The following is a 16,911-nucleotide window of genomic DNA, read 5'->3' as shown; positions in this document are numbered from 1 at the left end:
TGCCCTTAGAAAGTGGTTACTCTAATAATGGAGATAGGACAAGAATTACTTTCATGTGTAAACTAATCTCGTGGTGGTGGGCAGAAGGAAGCCACGAAGTTATGGCAAGGAGAATATGGACCAAAATGTTAATACTGTAGGATTCGACCCCCAACGCCCTTACCCACTCCCCACTATAGTTATAAGTCTGCTCTCATTAGAATGAATGATGAAGAAAGATACTAGTGAAATCACCCATTCTTACATCAAGATTAAAAGTAAATTAATGTAACTCGGCATCATTTTACAAGAGGAGCTATGAAGTCATGGCAAAGGGTGCAAGCTTGCAGTCAGATATTCTGACCCTGAGTCCTGGCTTGGCCATTTCCTGCCTGCAGGATTCTGAACGAGTTACTTAACCTTTCTATGCTTTGGTTTCTTTATCTGCAAATATAGGGGTAATGTTAGTATTAGCTCAGAGGGTTGGTTGAGAATTAAATGATATAATCTACCTAACACATATAATCAACTCTCAAAACATGAGAGCTATTGGTTGTTAGCAATGTCAGCTGATCCTACAAATCCTTATCAAAAAGAGTAGTGATGATTCTAAGAAAACCAGAAACCATAAGGCAGATTCAAACAGGAAAAATTTCAGGTAAACAAAAAGAGAAGGAAAATACAATTGAAGAAATAAAGTTAAATATGAGAAGAAAAATTAAAATTCAGTGAGACAAAAGGAGCCTCAGACCTGAGAAGCACCCATATTGAGGGTTGGGGGAGAGAAAGGTAAGAATGACTGGGGAGGGTGACCAAAGAAAAAGGAGGTCATGAGGATATTGAAACCTTTTTAACTAAGTAAAATTAAATTCTATTATAATACTGGCTAGGCTATTGGTGGTGAGAAGGAAGGAATTAAATACTCAAATCATTAGATTTAGTCCAAAATGCCAGACTTCAAAAGCTTCCTAATTTGAAGATTAGTACCTTATACAACCATATATAAATACACACACACACACACACACACACACACACACACATAATAATCTAGCCTTCCAAATTGATCTACTTCTCTCTTTTTATGTTCACAATTTATATTGGAATGTGGGTTGCCCATAACATTCTTGTATTTGGTCATCTATATACAAAATTGTGCTACTTTAGTAGGCAGCTATCCCATCTGACAAATTTAAGGTTATTTAAAAGTTTTGGGTAGAGGGGTCAGTGAAATAAATTAACCAATAAATTAATAGCTTATTTTTAGTGAGGTTATTTTTAAAGACGATAGGTTTTGTTTTAAAATTGGCACCAGTCAAGCCACAGGAAGAACTGAGCTTCCCTTATTAATGATGCTAGAGGTCATAAAATTGGAATAAAAATAAAAATATATGACACAATTATTTCACATTGTTTTGGATACTGATTTCAAAATATCACCACTCAAATGTTTATGTCATAAGTGGAATCTGGCTAATAAAAATGCAATCGCAGATTCAAAAGAGACTAATACTGTTAATCATTAAAAATCAGGGCACCACGTCAAAGGCATGCAAACTAGCGACTGTGCCTTGTCAAGGCAGAGACATTTAGTAAATGACATAGATGAAATTCTGCAGGATGAAATGGATGCACTTCATGCAAAAGCCAGGGTTGTTTGGGGGAATCAGCTGTAACAGCCCTGACTCATAGGAACGAATCTGGGAGAGGTTCCCGATCTTCTCATCTTCTATCTTGTCACCAAAAGTATTTCCCCCGTAACATCCCTTAAGGATGCAAGTGTCCTAAATATCAAATTTACTTATTTACTTTCAGTCTATTGTCGCTCTTTTCCTTTTACAACTATTTCATAGCTCTTTATATCTATCCCTCCCTCTACTTTCTTCCAACTAAGAAGAAAATAATTAAAAATTGGAAATGTATGAGACTTTAACATGAGCATTTCACTGAATCTGGAAACTGACAGGACAAGTGACTTGTTGTGGGTGCACAGAATGAACTATATTACATGTTTGGGAGTTTACTCTGAAAGGCCAGTTAGTAAAAAAAAAATAAGAGAAGTCATCCCCATGCATTTGCAAAGTGATATTAAAGGGACTAGTGTTTCTTAAAAGAAAGAAAAAAAAAAAAACTGATATAGAAAAAGTTAAGGGGTAGAATTCAAAGTGACAAGAAAAGAGAAAAAGAAATTATAGAATTAAGAAAACATGAAAACACTTAGCTGGAAATTTGGAGACATGAGGAAGGGTAAAGAGATTAAAAATATAAAGGAAACCAGTACAGAGAAGAAGTCATTTAAGCGGTAGAAAACAGTAAGCTAACTTTTTTGGGCTATCACTGCAATTCTTATTTAAAATAACAACTACAGGGGCGCCTGGGTGGCTCAGTTGGTTAAGCGTCTGATTCTTGATATTTGCTCAGGTCATGATCTCAGGGTCGTGCAATCTAGCCCTGTGTCAGGCTCCCATGCTGGGTGTGGAGCCTGCTTAGGATTCTCTCTCTCCCTCCCCCTCTGCCCCTCTCTCTTTCTCTAAAAAATCAATCAAACAACAACTACAACAAAGTTAAAACAGCAATAACCCTGGAATAAAGTACAGTAAAAAAACAGGAAATATAAAAACACAACAGAGGCAGAAGCTGAATATCGATGGCGATTCAGGAGAAACGGGTTAGAAGATAGTAAGTTTACAAAATGAGAAAATAAGCAAGCAAATAAAAGCAAATAGAGAGAAAAACATTTAAAAGGAACAAGGAACTAAGTACTGTGAAAGAGAGAGTTGAATTGTATTAGTTTATTTAATTCATTGATATTTAATAATTATACATATTGACATAATTAAATTCAGTTACTGTAAATATTATAAAAATCCATAGCCACACCAGAGGTCAGGTTATCATTTCTGTTTATTCATTTAATTGCAACTCAAAGATGGGTTTGAAGAATCTGGCACATTCTTGGATGTTCACTGCCAAGAAATTTGAGCTTTCTAATCCAGTGCAGTGAATTTAGGTAGAAAAATCACAAGTTCTTTGTAAATAAATCTATGTAAAAGCGAGGAATGCTAGATCCAAAGGAGTCAAGAGAGAGTGGGCAAGGCAGGATGACAAATGACAATATGTGATGCGTTCACAGAAAGAAGTCAGGGATAAGGGACAGGAGCAAATAAAGAATGCAAAAAAGAACAAAACTGATGGTGTCTGATGTCCACAGCCCCTGCACAATTCCGGACACATTATAGTTGCTCAATTAATAACTAGTGGATTAACTGAATCAGTGGGTGTCCCGACTACCAGAACTATCTTTTCAGGCTGTGTTCATCAATGGAAAAACAATTATGGAAATAGCAGGTAGGTAGATTTGCAAGAAATAGTGTCAAAACAACTGCCATTTTGGACTAGATCGACTCGTGGAGAAGGAGAAAGAGATTCAATAATCTAAAATTAGGAACAAAAGCTTACAGATTCTGTGAATTGATCTACAGGGAAGAAACAGGTATGTGCCATTCCCAAAGAACTATTCTACTGGTTGCTTTGACTGCTTTTTATTGCCATCAGCCTTGGCACTCCTCTGGACACGTGTTTTGGATTCTTGGAACTGAAATGAATAGTACATACAGTAAAGTGCATCTATCCTGAAGGGAAAATGACAACCACATAACACCATGTAAAAGAATGCCGACAAAAAGAGAATTTGTTTTTCTGCATTCTATGAGACAATAAGGCAGAAAGAGAAAGAAAAGTAACGCAAATGCTGCATGACAGAAAAGGAGAACGAGGCTCACAATACACAAGAACAAGGGAGGGGGGTGCGGGAGCCCACAAAGGCAGAAACAAGGTAACAAAAAGGACAAAACCAGCAGCAGAAAAGAACTGTCAGACACAAAACCCTCAAAACAATAGGTAGGAAAAAAAGAAACAAGATGACAGGAAAAGAACAGCATGGAATCTAGTAAGAAAAAGAAACAAAAATTTCAAATAATGGATTTTCTAACACCCCCGCTGTTCCGGCAGTGCATTGTGTCACAGTCGCACAGAGCAGTGCATAATTTATTATGGTCACTCACTGCCAGGCTGTTATAAAGGGCAACAGCTATATGAAAATACTCCCCACCGCTGGATGGCTTAATGATCTCCCCTTTGTAAAGGGGAGGGCTGTGGAATGGCAGGCACGGGCAGAACCACCACGGATGGGGCTGGAGGGCGCTTTGCCTATTCCGTGCTCTCCACCTTTTGAGAAGGGGTGACTTCCCTCTTGGGCACTTCTGTGGGGGTTCTTCACCCCTCTTCAGCTGCTCCCAAATAATCACCAACTAGCAGGAGTACTTTCTTTTTTTTAATTTAATTTAATTTTATTTTTTTTAAAGATTTTATTTATTAATTTGACAGAGAGAGACAGCCAGCGAGAGAGGGAACACAAGCAGGGGGAGTGGGAGAGGAAGAAGCAGGCTCCCAGCGGAGGAGCCTGATGTGGGGCTCGATCCCAGAACTCTGGGATAACGCCCTGAGCCGAAGGCAGACGCCCAACAACTGTGCCACCCAGGCGCCCCTAGCAGGAGTAGTTTCTTAATGCCCGATACCACAGATTGTCTCCTTTCTGGGAGGGGTGATGTCAAATTTAAACAACAACAAAAATGAATTTTTAAAATAAAAACAGACATTGACAATTAACATTCATGATTGTAAAACTGCACTATGTTTTAAGCATGTTTGGAAATTTAAAAACAAACTGTTAGGGTTTCCCTTTAAAACTGAATTCGGATGCAGAAAAAAATAAACACATAAAAATAAGGATCATTCCATTTTTTTTTTTTTTTTTACCAATTATTTTGAGGAAACTGGCCTTTTCAGTAGTATTTATCCAGAGGAGATTTCTCTACTTCCACAAATAGCACTATTTTCAAAGAGCGATGCATCATTAAGATATGTATCAATAATTTCTGTGCTTAGTAAAGCCAAGAATTTTCTTTCTGGAGAGGCAGCGGTGCCCGAGTTTGGAAGCACAGGCTCTTGAGCCAGAGGCCGGGATTTGAATTCTGAGGCTGTCCTTTACTTGCTGTGCGACCCTGCCACACTATTTACACCCTCTGTCTCTAGGTTTTCCCATCTGTAAAATGGGCATAATAGTAGTAAATACATCACAGAGTTGTGGTTAGGATTACAGGAGTTACACCTTATATCCAAGCCTGGCAAGCAGCATGCCAGGTATTGTATCTGCTCTCAAATAACGTATGAGGGGACATTCAGGGAGCATTTGTAATCCAGAACTATCTGCCATTAGGCAGTGGGCATGGAAACGGGAAAATAAAGTCCTTAATTTCCTGGAGGCCAGCCTGAGGTATTTTCTTTCTCTCCTTTCATTCCCAGATAGTGGCCTTGTTTACATAGTGGCCCAGATAGTGAGTCTGCAAAAGGAACAGCGTCAGCCATTTTGATGTCATTAAGATTTCTGCAATATAATCAACATCAAGACACGACTTCATATTTGTATAAAATCTGCTATTATCAGTAAGTGCCACCTCATGTATATCTGGAGGGGTCGCAATAGTTCTCTGGGAATGGGGCGGCTAAAAGATAGTTAACAAAACCCATAGAGTCTTCCATATTGAATCAATACTTCTGGGCTGTAAAAATGTCATGATTTTAATAAATCTACTTCCCTTGACTTACTTTTTGGGGGGGGGGGGATGAGGGGGAGGAATATTTCCTTCAGTAGCCAGGCAAATCCACATGCTTTCTTCCTGACAGTGCTCACCTTCTCTCAGCTGGAAGCCTTAAACTGATTGTCCTCTAAAAGGCTGCTTCTACCCCAGTGGGAAATGTATAAAAACTTTATCTCTGAGGCACAAGTTGCCTTAATTTTAAGGTGTTCTTGAAAGTGGTGGCTCTTACGTCTTCCCTTGATTTGTCTTACTCACTATCCTTTATCTTGCCTTATTGTAAACTCGGGTGCCTCTGAATCTCTCAGCTCCCAAGTGCTTACTAGGTTTTGGTCCAATCTTGCTTTTTTAGTCTAATATGCAGTGTCCTTTACTCCTGAGTCTTTTGTGCCTTTCATAAATGACTCAGTCTTGTTTGCCAGTTTTTCCAAATATTCTAGGCTAGTTGGATCTGTAATTAGACCCTTCATTTCATTGCCAGTAATTCTGTTTTCCGGCGTTGTTTCTACTCTGCACTTGCTAATGCCTGTTACTCTGATGTGACACTATGCTATGCAAACTCTCCACGATACCATTGATTAAGATCATAGCCTCCCTCTACCCTACTCCCATGTCTCGCTCTTTGGGTCAAAGACATTTTTGGTTTATCTTTATGCTACAAGTCAGCAGGCATATAGAAAATTCTGCTATGCTTCTCAAAGTCAGCTGATTCTCTATGAGTTTTTCAGTCAAAGTCACTGTGATGTGATCGTTTGAGGGTGATTAAAAAAAACATTGCAAAATGCTATTGCTGCTATGTTTGGGGGAATATAACAAGTGATGAGTACAATAAAAGCCACACTAAGTTAAAAAAAATACACACATTTAAGATGTTTTTCCTGCAACCATTCACCAGTGATCCACCTATTTGTACTACACATAATTTTTTTAACTGCCCCATGATTGTTGTCATAGACATAAATGATGATACTCCCTGACCTACAACTGGTGTTTTAGTTAAATTTAAATGGCATTGCTTTCTGCTAAAAATTTAAAATTTCTGAGAGGAAGCATCATTTTATATCATTAACCAACATTAATAACTGAAACTGAAAAACTCATAGAGAATCAGCTTAAGGCGAAATATTGGCAATTATATAAATGCCTCTTACAGATCTCCTGTAGTTATCTACTTACCCAAGCACCCATGTCTATGCAAATGGTTGAGAATTAAACTCAAATAAAAGTTGGGCAACATAATACAGTATAAAGCAAATATTTCTTTTTGATCAAAGATACTTTTTCTCATAAACAAGTTGATAATTTATTTTAAAGCACTTCTAAAATTATAATGCCACAAGGAAAATAAGAGAACAGGATAAGTCAAATGCATATGGATAATATCAGAGTTCAGTCACTTTTGCAGAAGCTTATATCATGCAGTCATTTCTCATAACTCTCCATGAAATGATGTTACTTTGCAATGTAATTATTGCCAAACCTGTGAATGTGATGTTTCAGGGACTCAATCCACTGAAGCCAACCTAGCCTATCCCATATTTGTCCATTCAACTTACAGACCTTAGTTTCAGCTCCCTAGCCTGCAGTTACATTTGCCCATGCTAACTAGAGCAAGATTAAACATCACTTTCAGGACAATGGGGCACTTTGTCACACATGTATTTTACAGGGGCTGAACTTAAAAGGAGAGGAATCAAGAACCTGAAACAGAGGACATCTCATGCACATGTACCAGACCAGTATCAAAAAGTAAATCGAACTCAGCAGCGATCCTCCCCTTAGACCCCAAAAGAGACCAGGGAGGTCACTGTGGCTTCAGTTGTTATATTTTACCGCTGATGGGGCTCCCATATTCTTTCCTCTAGTCTTTGGGGTGTCTTGTACTCCCGAGTTCCTGAATTTTATTTCTCTGGGAAATATAGGTAGTGCTATGACTTGTCAATTGTATTGGCTTTAAAACCAGTATCTTTATATTGTCCCCTCCACAAACATCTGATGGGGGACCTGATCCAGGAAGATTGTGGTCATCGCTCACTGGACCCTGTATTGCATATGAGATAGGGGGGTCTGTTAACCCAGCTGCTGGAGGAAGGTTTTATTTCCCAAGGGAGATGCTAGCACATCTGGGGCAATGTGGTCCTCACACTTAGTTTTGGATTCTCTTCCTGGTGACAGACGTCTGCTCTCTGGCAAGGGTAAGAATAATAATCTGTGGTTAATGTTTTATGAAAAATGTTGGCATGTTGTAACAGAAACAAAGCCTTTCTCTTTCTTTTTTTAATAGGCATACAGAGTTTGTGTAAATTAAATTGGACATAGAACAGATCATGAGGGAACTATCAAAGCGTTGTTTGGGTGATCTTAATATAAGTCAATAATTATTTAAGATCAGTAAACGTTTTAAGATTTACCACTTTTAAATCTGTTTGCTCCTATTTAGCTAAATCACCATGAAAGCAGGACTGCATATCTATTTCCTGATGGTAAAATTAATGTTAAGACTGTTTGAGTTAAACATTTCAGGGTTTAGAAATTCTACGCAGAGGACGTGCATAAATAAACGGAGGGGGCTGTGAGACAGCAAGACATACCAGTAATAACAGTGGCACCACCACCTTTCTTTAAGACATTGCTTTAATTGTGAAGCTAGAGTAGTCTTTCCTCTGATTATACCATCATTTTGGAATTTTCTATCCAAAGGCATCCTTCCTGAAATAGGTGTGCACTCTTTAGCAATCACACCTACAAGGAAGGCATCCAAACTACCAAAAAATGGGAATCCTATAAGGGCCAGGGAAATAACATCTTTGTAGCTTAGAATTGTTAGGTAAAGAAATTCAGGGGCGCCTGGGTGGCACAGCGGTTAAGCGTCTGCCTTCGGCTCAGGGCGTGATCCCGGCGTTATGGGATCGAGCCCCACATCAGGCTCTTCTGCTGGGAGCCTGCTTCTTCCTCTCCCACTCCCCCTGCTTGTGTTCCCTCTCTTGCTGGCTGTCTCTATCTCTGTCAAATAAATCAATAAAATCTTTAAAAAAAAATTCAAATTCATTGACAGTGATTCAATATCTAGGTCACCAGAGATTCCAACGAGAGTATGCCTCTAGTTTCCACCTTTAAACCTGTTCACATACAATATATTCTTTTTTCTTTCTCAAGTGAAGTTTAGTTGACTGATAAGATATACTCACTTAATAGATTAAATGTCATTTAAAATAGAATTAGACAGGTGATTTCTATTTGGATAATTTCAGCTGAAAAGATATGAATTCCAGGCAGAGCAAATAATAGTATGCAGAAAGGTACGGAGTCAGGAGTTCCCAGGTCACTGTACTGGCTTATTCAGTTTAACTAGAGATTTGGATGCACCCAAAGGATCCGTAGGAAGTACTGAACAGAGCGCCAGATGTGGGTCAGTGACAATGGCATCAAAGGCTAGGGACCTTGCTAATTGGTTTCCTGAGGCAAAGGCAAATTAGGTATCTTCCCAGTCCCTGATTCTTCTTCTGTAAATAAGTGTGTCAAACTGGAAAATCTTTCAGGTTACTCTCAGTTGTAGAAGTCTGTACTTTACTATGTCACATCAGTGACACAATGCAAAAAAGTAAACAACTTGGGTGAAAAATAAGAAAAAGCTTAAAACTTAGTGTTTTCTGATGGCAGGAAAAAAAATCATTTCAAGAGGACTATACAACTATATGGACTATACAACTGAGGAGAACGCTGCCTCTCACTCCTCCTTTTCGCCTTGTGGAAGATAAAATAGGAAGGTGGGAAGGCAAGGCGTCTTAGCCCACACCTTCCATCCACAACTTCCATCAACTATTTTTTCTTTTCGTAGCTTATGGAGGGTCTAAGCATTAAAGGTACTGCTGGCTGAGAAGGCAGCTTAGAGACTCTTCAATGTCAGGAACCCAGAAAGTAAGCAAAAATTCTGGGAAGGTTTGGTTTGGATACTTAAAGGTTGAATTGGAGAGGCACATACTGATCAAATCCATGTTTGGGAACAAGCACCTACCCTTGGTCAAACGTTTGCTGTTATTTACATGAACTACATAGAGTGTTAAAGGAGAGCAATTCAGCTCTATTTTCTCACTGCTGCATGGCAATGCAGGCCACCTGTGGCCATATCCTCCCATAGTTCAAGAGAAGTAAGAAATAGGATGTTTCTGTCAAATTCACCGATTTTTCAAATGTCGATAATAATTTCAGAAACAAAATAAACACAACAACAGAAACCCAGTTGAGTTTCTTCAGCTCTCGTCTGAATTCACATTAGAAGGTTCCGCAGGATGGAATTAAAAATACTCAACATGATTATTCAAGGACAGAAGAGGGGTATTCACCCAATGCTGTAAGAACATTTCCTACTTAGGAAAAGGAGAAGACCTCAAAAAGGTGCCATTTTATCTGAATTTTATAGAGTCGATCATCGTTTAATTATATTTATAAAGTCATATGCCGGCACAGGAAATTGGTTTACATGGACTACACATAGACCACTTTTAGACCATTTTAAATCTGAATATTAAGACATCAGGGAGGCTCCCTTATTCCAGAGAGATGCAACATCTACGTAGTAGATTCAGGCTTGCGTGTGTGTGTGTGTGTGTGTGTGTGTGTGTGTGTGTGTGTTTTAAATATCTTATTTTTGTTCATTTGACAGAGAGAGAGAAAGAGAGAGAGAGAGCACAAGCAAGGGAATTAGGAGAGGGAAAGGAAACTCCCCACTGAGCAGGGAGCCCAATGCGGGGCTTGATCCCAGGACCTCCAGATCATGACCTGAGCCGAAGGCAGACGCCCAACCAACTGGGCCTCCCAGGTTCCCCTTGCTTGTGTTTTTATATATTTAGAGAAATGGGAATTTAGAACTACAAAAGACTTCACAGATAACTTAGTCCTTTACTGTGCTTTCAGTTAATAATTATAATAATATTTTATGCTTACACTGGAATACCAATTTATTAAGAACTGTTCTCGGTGACTTATCTATATCCAGGTTTACATGGTAATCAAAGCTCAGGCCTTGGCAACTGCGGACCAGATTTGTGAACGGGGAAGCATGGAGGCTTCAGTTTCTTGTTGTTCTTTTGTTTTGTTTTTGTTTTCATTTTATTGTTGTTCTTACTATACAATGGGATAAAAACTCAACCTGCTCAGAGGGTTATTGTGAGGAGAAGAAAACTAATTTTTTTTTCATGTTGTAATATACCTTTGACTCTTTAAAGCATCCACAACTCAAGCTAGAGCATATTTTCACTTTTGCTTGAGAATCAAAGTTATTGGGGGCTTTTCCATTTTACTTTGCAGGAAACATACAATTCAAATTCCCAAGGTCAGCTTCAGATTTTCTTTATTTCTACAAATTTTGTAAATAAATGATTTCTATATATTGTGGAGTAGAGGTTATAGCCTTCTCTGTTCAAAAATTTCACAATATTTGGTCTCTTATGGGAACATTTATTAAGAGTTTAAATATATAAATATATATTTAAATAAATACATATGTAGTTAATATAAAATCACTTAGATACAAAGGCAGCATTTTTCACTTGTGAAATATTTGTGAGAAAATATATGACATAATGGAAGAAAAAACCTGCTTAGAAAGAAAAATATACTATCCTGTGACACTCTGCCTCTTCTTAAGGGGCTAAAATTATGATAATTTCTGGAAACACCAGAAGTGGAAAAAGTACAAGAGAGTGTTTCCAATAGATAAATATTCTAGGCATGGAACTAATGTCAGTTTGTTTCATTCAGGAAACAAACACTTATCAGGTTCTGGCGATGCACACAGCTCTGTGCTTTGCACACGCGTTGTTTCCAAGAGATGGGATGCAGGATCGCACTGCAATGGGGGAGAGGAATTGCAATGGCTCCTCAGCCCCCAACATGGAGTACAAATTTCCCATCCCACCAGCTCACAAGTGCTCGAGACTACAAAGCTCAAAGAGAAAGGAAGAGGCAACGGGAACAGGAAGTAGATAAAGAAAATAAAAGGAAGTAAGGGAAAAGATGAATAACCCCAGACACGCCTGTGCCCACTCTACAGTCAGATTTATACCGAAGTTTTTTTTTTTTAAAGCACTAATATTCTTCCTTTCCTCCGTTTAAAATATTGAACATTCCTGTGTCCTGAGGCAGAGTAATCGTTTAAAATATGTTGGAGCAAAAATGATTAAATGTGTTTTATTTTTCAATTCTATGATTTAAAAGAGAATATAATTCAAAAGAAAATGTCTAAATGTGGCTGATAAGAACTGGTTTTAGTTTTAGAGATTATAACTAACAAGTGAAACGGCAATGTTCCCAAGTTCCCTTCAGCCTAAGGTATCATGGTTTTTGGAACATATGTTTTCCAAGAGTTTTAGAAATGTTAATACTAACTCTACTACAAAATTTTAACGCTCGGTATCCTCATTCAGCCAAAGGCTGTGCAAAATTTTATGTAGCTAAATATCTCTCTGGAGAGGATACACCTAAGACACTTAACAGCTGGGTAAGTTCAGATGTGCTCACAGAGCCAAAGCCCACTCTAAAAAATAAGCTCAAGGTTGGGCAATATTTGCAAAATAATTGTCATTTCTGTGGCAAGGAATATATATTAAAATGTAACCTTCTTTAAAACACTAGTCAATAGATTTAAATGTTTCCATAGCTGTTTTTATCCATGTAACTAAAAAATATCTTGGGTCTAAGTTTCAGACACTGTGCAAGGGTTATGAAGAGAGAACCCTGACTACCCCAGGCCCTGTTCCGGCTGTCCTCTTAGAAGCCTTCCTCATTTCACTCAAGCTACACATGTTGACACATTGTCACCCAAGCCTTGCCTCACAGAAGTCAGGATTTAATATAATGATATTTTCCCTCTATTAAATATTTCTGAGGCTTGGTTCTGTCACCACACTGACTGATCTTCTGGGTAACCTGTTGTGAGTGGAACAGAGGCTATACTTGAAAAACATTTGACTAAGCCCTTCTCTCCTGCTGCTATAAGAGAATGGTTTCTTCCTAAGTCGCAAATCTATTCTGAATGTTAATTAAATATTTACAAGGTACTTTAAAATCCTCCCTGAATGCTAATATGAAAATAGCCACCTAGGTTCATTTGAATAAGCAGAAATTTTTGCCCTTCCAAATTAGGGCCTCTGGCCTCTGAGTTTAATTTAAATAATCCAAGGATTTGGGAAAAGAAACAAACAAACAAACAAAAAAGGAATTGAGCACCTACTATGTACAAGGCCCTGTGCCAGATGTAAAGATAAAAGTAAACCTTCCAGGACTAGAAAATTTATCATAAATGACAACATTTCATATTATTTAATTCACACCATTTCCCTCTGGGCTTAAAAGCCAAATTAGATGCAAAACACTCACCTTTTTAGCATGAAGCTTTTACATTGCTCCTTAACATACAACACTGTATCTAGTTACATAAAGATGCAGTATTTTCTACATATTAACATATATTTCCACATTTTATTCATTAGGTTATTGAAAGTATTTTAGCATGAAGGTTCCATTTATTGTATCCCAAAATAAAAATAGCATCAAAGTCTTTTTGCAACTCCCAAAACACAGTTAGGGAATAATGATCATATGCTAAAAAATGTAAAATACAATTTGTGCTGTGCCCCATTTACTACAAAATCACTACGAACAATGCATTTTGTACAGTATATTGCTCCAGGGAAACTGGATCAGCATCAGGAATGAATAAAGAACATTGCATTTGAAATCAGCTAATTCTGCTCCAGTGCTTTTAAAAACTATTTGTTATGATATTACTTCCTGTCAAGCACATAATGTGATATTTTCCTCAATAAAACTAAACAGTTGCTGTAATTTCAGTTTCCCTCATTTTCCACTTTTTAAGCACTAAATATTTAAACAATGCAGACCTGGAAGTCTCAAGCCAGTCATCTGATCCACACATCTTCTTGCCTAAGGTACAGTTACTATCCATACAGGGGCCTGTTCTTGTCACCCAGAAATACGTGATGGCAGCTGTTGAGGTCCTTACCTGCCCGCAGGCCAGGCCCATTCCTCTTTCTCCCATGCCGTGTGGACACGATAAATTTAACTCCAGGGCATCTGCTCCGGAAGCCTTGATGATGTGGAAGGAAAATGCAAGAAAAGGCAAAGCTTTATTTGTGTCTCGATCCTTTTTCACCATTGGTAACTCAACATAGGTCACATTGGTCAAATTTAAACTCTTCCATTTTCTGCCGTATAGCTATCTGTGAGGTATATTCTGACTCTCAAACGAGAGTGTCTGTATCAACAACGATAACCAGACAAATGTTCATTTCGTGCTTATAAGAGGTCACTCACTGCTCTATGTGCTTTATATTTGTTATCTCTGATTCTCATCATCCTTGGATTGGTGGGACACCAATTTTGCAGACAAGGAAACCAAAGCACAGGCGAGTTCATGACAAACCTGGTGTATTAAGGGACACAGCAGAGATTTTAAGCCAAATCTGTTTGACGTCACACTTAGTCTTCCCTACATAGCTTTTTATTGTTATAGAAACAAATCTTACTACTTCTGGATAATTGGTACTGGAAATCATAGGCTACCTGGGATGCATACAAGTAAAATTTAAAATGTTTTTAACTGAGAATCAATAGTACTGCACTGAAAATAAGTCCATGATAAGAAACATGAAGTGTAGATAATTTTGTCTATAATAATTAAATAGGTTTCCTTCTAATTTAGCTCATTAATTCATTAATATATAAATGGGTCCAGTGAAAACGAACATAATAGTTCATTTGAAGTATTTTTAGACTATGTGAATCACAGAATTCTTGACCAGTCTGTGAAAAACTCTTAAGAACAAGCAAAACACTTTTTTTTAAATAGTGTAAGATGGTAACTGGAAGGTTGGGGGATAAACTATAAATGATTCAAGTTTGTATACTATTTTACTTAACGTCTAGAATTTCTCCAATACCACAATTTCTTTTTAAGTAAGGTCAACTAGAAGCTTGAGTCTGTTTCCGTAACATTAAACATGTCTGTCACATCATGCAAAGGCTTAAAAATAAGAGTTCACTACTTTCTAAGTGTATCGGACCTTTCTTTAGGCCAACAGCTGTTTCTTCAAGGGCTTGCTTTTTTTCCTGATTTTTCAAGATTTTAGCCTATTTTTTCCTGCTTTATGAATTTTAAGCAGGACTTCAACAAGAAGAATTCTAGTTGGCTATTTCTCGGTTGACTTTCTTACCTATCTTATTCATTAGTGAGTCCGCTTTTCCTTTTGCATATTTGTGAAAGTTCATTTGATCATCCAGCCTGTTTTCTAATATGGGTTCATTATGGTTTTGATTCCCTAATTCAGTTTTAAAATGCTTCATATTATCTGAACATTACCATGACTATGCTACTTTTTTTTCCCCCTGCTGGTTTAGTGGTAAGCATGAACAAAGCACAGCCTAAATTCTGGGTTCTAATCCCAGATATGCTAAGGAATTGGGGATGCTTTAGGAAGTCAGTTAATCTTCTTTGTCTCCAACTACTCAAGTGTAAACTGTACATAATAGGACCTATCTAAAAACCATGTCATGTGGGAATTACCAGCTTAATTAAAAGATTGAATATTGCAATTATATACAGTATTGCACTTTTCTTAGTTATTTCAAATATTTCCTTTAGACTTCTTTATTTAGCTGAAATGCAGCAATTAATAGTAAATCAGTTCAACAACATTTTGGATTAGATAAACTTTAGGTGGCCTCTGTATACATATTTACATTATACATATTTCTTAAAATGTAAGTGGATGCTTACAATTAGCTATGATAGTAGATGATAACGGCTAACATTTATTGAGTACTTACGATATGCCAGATACTTTACTAGGCTCTTTGTAGTGGGATATATCATTATTCCCATTTTACAAATGATAAAATAGAGGTTACAAAGAGTTCAAGGGACTTGCTTAATATCTCACATCTTGTAAATGAAAGTAGGGTCTTGAAACCAAGCATTTTGAGTCCAGAGCCTATGTTCTTACCATCAAAACTTATTAGAAATCACTAATTCCAAGGCTAGAGTTGGTACAGTGTGTTAAGAAAACATAACATTTGACATCCTTAAAGCTTCTAACCTTGAAGTAAAATTAAAATCTTGTAAAACCATCTATACCCTTTAAAGGCTTTTCAGTGACTAATTAATAAAGATTTCCCCAGTATTATATACGTCTACAAACACTGACACACCAAACACATCTGAAAAGGCCTTTGATTATCTCAAAACTGAGATAATCCTGCTCCAGGTGACACCAAGAGAGAGAGAACATTCATTTGGCCTCTGCTCGAATATTCTTGTCACAGGATGTACACCACCTTAAAAGGCAGTTAATTCCATTTCGAAGCAACTATATGCATTCGAAAAGCCTTAATTGCTGAATTAGCATGAAATGTTAAATTAACTGAAACTGGGCATGCATTCTGACTCCTGTTAGTCACAGCTTTTTAGTTTACTCACTTAGCCCAGAGTTTTTTCTACCTCACCTAAATGATTACACAATAAAGTAATCTAGGGAAGGCCATGGCATAGAAAATCTGCTGTTTCTAATTTCATACATTATCTACTTATCACCCATTTATTTATATGAAGGAGAATGTCTATGTTAATAGCCGGAACTCTGGAGGCAGATTTCATGGGTTGGAATCCCACTTTTACTACATTCTGCCTGTGTGGGCTTGGGCGTATTATTTGACTCTCCTTTGTTTCAGTTTCCTTGTCTCCAAAAAGTGGAAAACCGTCAAAGTAACTCATAGGTTGCTTTTGTGAGCTATAAATCAGTTTAAGAAAAATGAATGACTTAGAACAGTGCCCCTGGACTGTAGTAAATATAATGCAAGTATAAGCAATTACTGTCTTATCAGTTTCTCTCTGTCCATCCATCCATCCATCCAACCATCCATCCATCCATCCATCATCCAGCCATCCGATTAGATTTTCCAACCTGCCCTTCTCCAGTTTTCATCTGCAAAAGGATTTAAAGTAACTATTTATGCTTCAGTGGGGGCGGGGGAAAGAAACGGAAATACTAAGTAATTATCAGAATAGTGGTAGCAGTGTAGTTTCTAAAATTCTCTGACTTAGTTTTTAAAAACTCTCAGAGAAACGAGGTTAGCGAAACCACAAACCTTCGTACAATATATACAACAAAATCAGATACAAAGTTCTTCCTCTTCTTCCTTCCTTACTGCTCCGTTCCTTCCTGATCAATATAGTTTTAAAGTCATTGGGTGGGACAGA

The 16,911-nt window shown here is 37.6% G+C and overlaps 1 protein-coding gene across 2 annotated transcripts in view; it reads right to left on the bottom strand.

Moving 5' to 3' along the window:
• DPYD (dihydropyrimidine dehydrogenase) overlaps positions 1-16,911 on the bottom strand; it is a 788,358-nt gene that overhangs the window by 241,252 nt on the left and 530,195 nt on the right. For both annotated transcript variants that reach the window (XM_040626997.1, XM_008697678.2), the window contains exon 16: positions 13,660-13,743. In XM_040626997.1, the coding sequence (XP_040482931.1) occupies positions 13,660-13,743 (84 nt within the window). The remainder of the gene's footprint in view (positions 1-13,659; positions 13,744-16,911) is intronic.

This window comes from Ursus maritimus, unplaced genomic scaffold, assembly GCF_017311325.1.
Source record: "Ursus maritimus isolate PB19 unplaced genomic scaffold, ASM1731132v1 scaffold_12, whole genome shotgun sequence".
Lineage (NCBI taxonomy): Eukaryota > Metazoa > Chordata > Mammalia > Carnivora > Ursidae > Ursus > Ursus maritimus.
Note: the sequence above shows the minus strand (reverse complement) of the source record. Positions and strands in the feature narration are given on the sequence as shown.